Source organism: Triticum aestivum, chromosome 3B (genome assembly GCF_018294505.1).
Source record: "Triticum aestivum cultivar Chinese Spring chromosome 3B, IWGSC CS RefSeq v2.1, whole genome shotgun sequence".
NCBI classification, from domain to species: Eukaryota; Viridiplantae; Streptophyta; class Magnoliopsida; order Poales; family Poaceae; genus Triticum; species Triticum aestivum.
In genome coordinates, this window is record NC_057801.1 from 566,153,809 (window position 1) to 566,160,317 (window position 6,509).

Consider the following 6,509-nt stretch of genomic DNA (forward strand, 5'->3'; position numbering starts at 1 on the left):
AGGAGAATGATGTGATGGACAAGACCCATCCGTTAGCTTAGCATATTGATTGTTCAGTATATTGCTATTTCTTTCTTGATGACAAATACATATTCCTTTGACTATGAGATTATGCAACTCACGAATACCGGAGGAATACCTTGTGTGCTATCAAACGTCACAACGTAACTAGGTGATCATAAAGATGCTCTACAGGTATCTCCAAAGGTGTTTGTTGAGTTAACATAGATCGAGATTAAGATTTGTTACTCCGAGTATCGGAGAGGTGTCTCTGGGCCCTCTCGGTAATACACATCATAAGAAGCCTTGCAAGCAAAGTGACTAAGGAGTTAGTTGCAAGATGATGTATTACTGAACGAGTAAAGAGACTTGTCGGCAACGAGATTGAACTAGGTATGAAGATACCGACGATCGAATCTCGAGCAAGTAACATACCGATGGACGAACGGAATTGCATATGTTGTCATTAGGTTCGACCGATAAAGATCTTCATAGAATATGTAGGAGCCAATATGGGCATCCAGGCTCCGCTATTGGTTATTGCTCGGAGAGGTGTCTCGGTCATGTCTACATAGTTCTCGAACATGTAGGGTCCGCACGCTTAACATTCATTGACAATATAGTGTTATATGAGTTATATGATTTGGTGACCGAATGTTGTTCGGAGTCCCGGATGAGATCATGGACATGACGAGGAGCTCCAGAATGGTCTGAAGGTAAATATTGATATATAGGACGATGATATTTGGACACTGAAAGAGTTTTGGGATGTACCCGATAGAAATCAGGTCACTGGAAGGGGTTTCGAACACCCCCGGGGGGTTAATGGGCCATATGGGCCAAAGGGGGGAACACACCAGCCCACAAGGGGCTGGCGCGCCCCTCCTAGGCCGCAGCCTTGGGGAGAGAAGGAAAAGGGGGGAGTCGGCCTCCCCCTTCCTTTCCTCTCCCTCCTTTTCTTCCCCCCTCCGGAAATATGGTAAGGGGCGCCACTAGGGAAGGACCCCAAGTAGGATTCCGCCTACTTGGGGCGCCTCCTTGGCTGCTCCTTCCTCCCCCTCACCTATATATATGTGGGAGGGGGTGCCACACATAACCACGACAATCTCTTGGCCGTGTGCGGCCCCCCCTCCACCGTTTACACTCTCAGTCATATTTTCGTAGTGCTTAGGCGAAGCCCACCGTCACCACGCCATCGTGATGCCGGAACTCATCCACTACCTCGTCGTCTTGTTGGATCAAGAAGGCGTGGACGTCACCGAGCTGAACGTGTGCTGAACGTGGAGGTGTCGTATGTTCGGTACTTGATTAGTTGGATCGCGAAGAAGTTCGACTACATTAAACTGCGTTACTAAACGCTTTCGCTTACGGTCTACAAGGGTACGTAGACACACTTCCCCCTTGTTACTATACATCTCCTTGATAAATCTTGCATGTGCGTAGAATTTTTTTGATTTTCCATGCAACATTTCCCAACAGTTCGTGCTATTATATTCCTAGTATTAGTACTTTCTCTCTCTTGTTACCGAAAAAGGCTTTCGCCCCGCTTTATATTATAAAGCACATGCCCAAGCCAACAATCCACAAAGGTTCACACACACGCAGACACACACACACCAAGTTCACACACAGACATGATCCACAAGGGTTAATGCTGAGGGCACAGCTCAACAAGCCCTGGAATAGAAAAGAAAGACATCATCTAGTCGGGCTCCGGGGGGGGGGGGGGCGGAAGCGGAGGCGCCAGGCGAAAGGCGAGCGATCGAAGGTCGGCGAGGAGGGTGTTGATGACGTCCCGATCCTGAGGGCGACTAAGCGGCTGCCAAAGCTGCAAGTACCCACACATTTTAAAAATGGCGTCAGTAGCGCGTCGTAGAGGGACTTTTTTGATGACAAGCTTATTGCGAACGGTCCACAGCGTCCAGGCGAGGACCCCAACGCATAACCAACGGATATGTCGGTGGCGAGGGGGGAGGCATGGATCTCCGCGAGAAGGTCGGGGAAGTTGGAGTTGCACCACTGTCCACCAACCGTCTCGCGGAAACTGGACCAAAGAAACTGGGCCGCAGGACACATGAAGAAGATGTGATTAGCATCCTCCGCCGTGCCGCACAAAGGGCAAAGCCCATCTCCGGGTCCGTTGCGCTTGAGGACTTCGACTCCGGAGGGGAGGCGGCCACAAATCCATTGCCAAAGGAAGATCCTAATCTTCAGTGGCAAACGAATGTCCTAGATCAAACCGAAGGGCTCGGGTGCGGGCGAAGGCGCAATGGCCGCGTACAGGGACCTAGTAGAGAAGCGACCGGAAGACTTTAGGCGCCACGAGACGGCGTCCGGGGCGTCGGTGACGCTCATCGGGAGAAGGGCGATGTCGAAGTTATTAGCTTTTGTGATCTAATGAACTCATTGAGTGCTTCTAATCTCATGAGCATGTTGAACTAACGATCTTATCTTTTGACCACATTGTTGGGACTGGCACACCCGCACCAAAGCACGCTCCTGATCTAGTCTACATGGTAGGCATCCCAAGCTATAACAATGGTGGAGACGACAACAATGGTGGGGAGGGCAATAATGGCAATAACAATGAGAATAACAACAACAATGGCAACAACGCTAATCCTAACAACACGTGCGAGCCTGGTAGCAATCCTCAGTTCTAATAACCAGGACATCATGAATGAATTGATCGACATCCCCAACCACGACACGTTGAGGCTAAGGTTGCTCGGCACAGCCAGCGAGTAAGAGTACTTGGGAAATCTGTGGAACAAGCTCTTCCAGACCGAAGAGATGCTCAAGGCTAAATGGAACAGGTGAAGAACAATAAAGCACCACCTAGCTATTTAAAGAACCTACTCAAAGACCTGACCGTCGCTAACGACAATGGTGTAAGGCTGGTCACAATGGGCAAGAACATAAGCTAGTAACTTACACACTTCCTTAGACTATGTTACTACCTTCATAATGAGTAGGAATATCTATGTAGTGTCATGCAACGATGTATTTATTAGGTTATAAACTCATTGTTTCTTAGAGTGTGTGATGTTCCGGTAACTTAGCTAGTTACCACAAACACCTCTTTCTTCATTAAATATGTGCCACATAAGCAAAGTTGTATTGGAGTGTGTAATGTTACTCTTAAGTTCCTTCTCATTGTGAGGCCTAACATCTAAGCCCTAGTGGGCCAAGGAACTTCATAAAGATACCGGGGATTGGCCTCCTCATCGAGACACGCGTCAGAAAGGCACCGCTCGTGTGTCGCCGAGGGGCCGGAGGGGCCGGAGTATCAATGTAATCGCCTCACCCCGTCTTATTCGAGTAGGATTGATTGTAGCCTAGGTTAAAGTAAACAATAAAATTTTAAGTGTTTTCTAAAATTAAAGTGCAATTAAAATTGTTTCTGAAATTAGTTACAACTAATGCAATTAAATCAATTACAATAACACTATTAGAAATGCCTTTATTTTCTTGATGGTGCATCAGATATATCATGTGAGTGAGGCGGGACATGCTTTTATAAATATTTTAGATAATAGATTCAGAAGACATCATCTAGTTACCCTAAACATTTATCATACCCTAAACATTTTTCAGGCTAAACTAGCCTATAAAACATCTTATATTTTAATAAGAAGGGAATATAATAAATATGTGCAATAATAAGTTGTATGTTCCAAATTTTGATATTTTTTATTAAATTATTATACTTGTATTTAATAAAAAAAACATACTCTCTAGTCCAATAATGACTAGATACGAAGCAAAATGAATTATACACTAAAATATGTCTATGTATCGAAATCTTCAAAAGGACTTATATATTTAAAACGGAGGAAGTAGGTTATATCTATTTTAAATTTTAGTTCTCATGTTATCATCAGATTTCATCAACCAATTCCCAATTTCCCATAGCAACAAAGCCGAGCATCCTGTAGTTTCACTGATGCACGATTGTTGACCCGACCCCCACTTGTCATCTGCACTGCACTGTAGAGGATCTCAACCCCTCTCAAACTATCGTCTAGTTTCACTGATGCACGGTTGCTGAGTATTACAACCACCTCACAAACTCAAAGCACCACCCAAATACGCAGCCAAAACAAGCTAGACCGCAACACAGCAGAGAATACGACTAAAACTAGAAAGATAAAAAAACCAAGCTTCGTCATAACAGAAAGAGCCATGAGAACGATTTACATCACAACAGGGCCATGGGAACGACGATTTACATACACCTCTACGCCAGCATCGCGGTCGATGTAGAAAGGGTGACCTATAGGCTCTACAGGACGGCCACGGCAGGGTAGTCATCGTCGGTATCTTCGGCCGCAGCAGCAGCATCCGCCTCTCGCAGCGCCCGCGCGATGGCCCTCACCGTCGCCGGGCCCGTCCTGCAGCACCCTCCCACGAGCGAGGCTCCCGCCTGCCTCCACTTGCCGACGCACGACACGAAGTCCGTCCCCGGCGCACCACCACCTGCAGCAGCCGAGTCCTGCAACGCACGCACCAACGAACGGTCCGTGATGCAACGCAACGCAAACCAACATGATCGAGGACATCTATCTGCAGCTGTTGCCGAGAGATCGAGTACTCACCACCCACTCCTTGGTCTCGGCCACGTACGTCTCCCCGGTGTTGGGGTACACCACGATCGGCTTGGTCGTCACCTGCAAGTCAAGGTAAGGTTGGAAGTAGCAGTACACGTGAACATGAACCAGTAGTACGTCGCGTGCCGCACGTATTCACCTTGCTGATGGAGAGGATCAGGCCATGGATTAGCCTGGGAGCCGTGCAGTTTATCCCGACGGCAGCCACCCTCCTGCATGAGTCGGCGACGGCGGCGCACTCGGTGACGGGGTCACCGCTCGCCGCGTTAGCTCCGTCCTTGGAGGTGAAGGAGAACCAGGCGGGAATCCTGATGTCGTTCTCCTCCAGCAGCTCAGCGTAAGCCTGCGGTTGTCCAGCAAGGAGTTGGTCAGTTCATCACGTAGTGCTCACATCACAATTAGTGAGTGTAACTATTAAGCGTGCGTGCCTGTGCTTCCAGCTTGTTTGGGATGGTATCGAAGGCGATGAGATCCGGCCCTGCGTCCGCCAGCACCTGGAGCCGCCTCCTATGGAAGTTCTTGAGCGCTTCCTTGGTGACGGATCTGCCATAGTCCCCGCTACGTGCACACATACATAAACATCAGTTAACTGATCAAATTAAATCATGTCCAGAAGAAGATGAATGGACGGTGTCTGATGGGATTGATCGGTACGTGTACTCGGAGCCGTCCGCGAGGTACGCCCCGTAGCTCCCGACGGAGGCCGCCACCAGCACGGGCCGGCGCGCTCTGGACACCACGCCGTCGTACTCATCGCGCGCGGAGTAGGGGCCTTTCGACCGGCCTTCGACGAAGATGGCGCGCGCCTCCTGCGCGATCTGGACGCTCCGCAGGAGCAGCGCCTCGCCCTGCTCCCTCGACACGCCTCGTGACTGGAACCCCTGCAGCGTGGCCTGCCACCCCGCGCGCGCACGCAAGCACCGCGTCATCGTGCTGCAAGCAGAGCATTTGCTTGGACGGGAAACGGAGGAGATGTGGAATGTACGTACCTGGTAGGAGGCCGTGGTTATGATGTTGGCGCCCGCGTCGAGGTAGTCGAGATGGACCTTGCGGATGAGGTGGGGAGCGGAGACGAGGCAACGGGCGCTCCAGAGCTTGTCCTGCAGGTCCGCGCCGTGCGCCTCCAGCTCCGTGCCCAGGGCCCCGTCGACCACCAGCCACCCGCCCGCCTCCCGCAGCCACCGCCGCAGCGCGTCGTCGTGTCCGTCGCCGCGCCCCATGGCAGCCGGCCGATGTCGTTCAGCACCTAGCTAGCACGCACGCCGAGCACGTATACGAGAACGTAGGATATCGAGAAGGGGACAAGTTTGAGGGAGTAGTAGTACGCCGAGATGAGATGACGATCGATCGCGGTGGAGGTTTTTAAGGCTGGGTCCGGACGGCCCGGGCGCCGCCCAGAGGCCTTGGGCTGCGGCACGTAGTATGCTGCAGCGGCGGACAGCACGCGGCCACCGCTCGAAGCAGCCACGCCGATAGGCTGGAAGATACGTGTCGCTGTAACTGTTTCACGTCGTACATGCGCGCGGCCTGCGGTGTCGTAGCCCGCGTGCGCCGCGCGGTTCACCACCCAGCCGGCAGTCTAACAGCGTGGCCGGGAATGCGGCGGTTCAGCAGAATAGGCCTCGCAGTGTTGTTGTTTTTTCGCTTGCATGGGTACATGTGGGCTTGCAAGGCACCTACGTTTCTGCACTGAATTAACGAAAATGGTTTTATTATTTTTGACAAAGTCAACACTGAGAACTATTTGATCTGAATATTGAGATTTGTGCAAATGCTACAAAGAGATAGAATCTTTATCAGACAGGTGTGAATTTTAACTAAGAAAATAGTTTTTTTTCCAGAATTATAGTCACTTGTGATGAACAGCTCCGGTCGGTCTGAAAAAAAGTGCTGGCCTTG

General features: G+C 50.5%; 1 protein-coding gene across 1 annotated transcript; it reads right to left on the reverse strand.

Moving 5' to 3' along the window:
• Positions 1–4,010: 4,010 nt before the first annotated feature.
• On the reverse strand, positions 4,011–5,955 carry LOC123070948 (homocysteine S-methyltransferase 4). Its single transcript, XM_044494366.1, has 6 exons — positions 5,600–5,955; positions 5,265–5,503; positions 5,039–5,168; positions 4,750–4,953; positions 4,599–4,670; positions 4,011–4,495 (listed from the first exon to the last, which is right to left on the reverse strand). Exons 1-6 carry the CDS (start codon positions 5,828–5,830, stop codon positions 4,286–4,288), a joined length of 1,086 nt encoding a protein of 361 aa, XP_044350301.1. The 5' UTR covers positions 5,831–5,955; the 3' UTR covers positions 4,011–4,285.
• Positions 5,956–6,509: the final 554 nt, after the last annotated feature.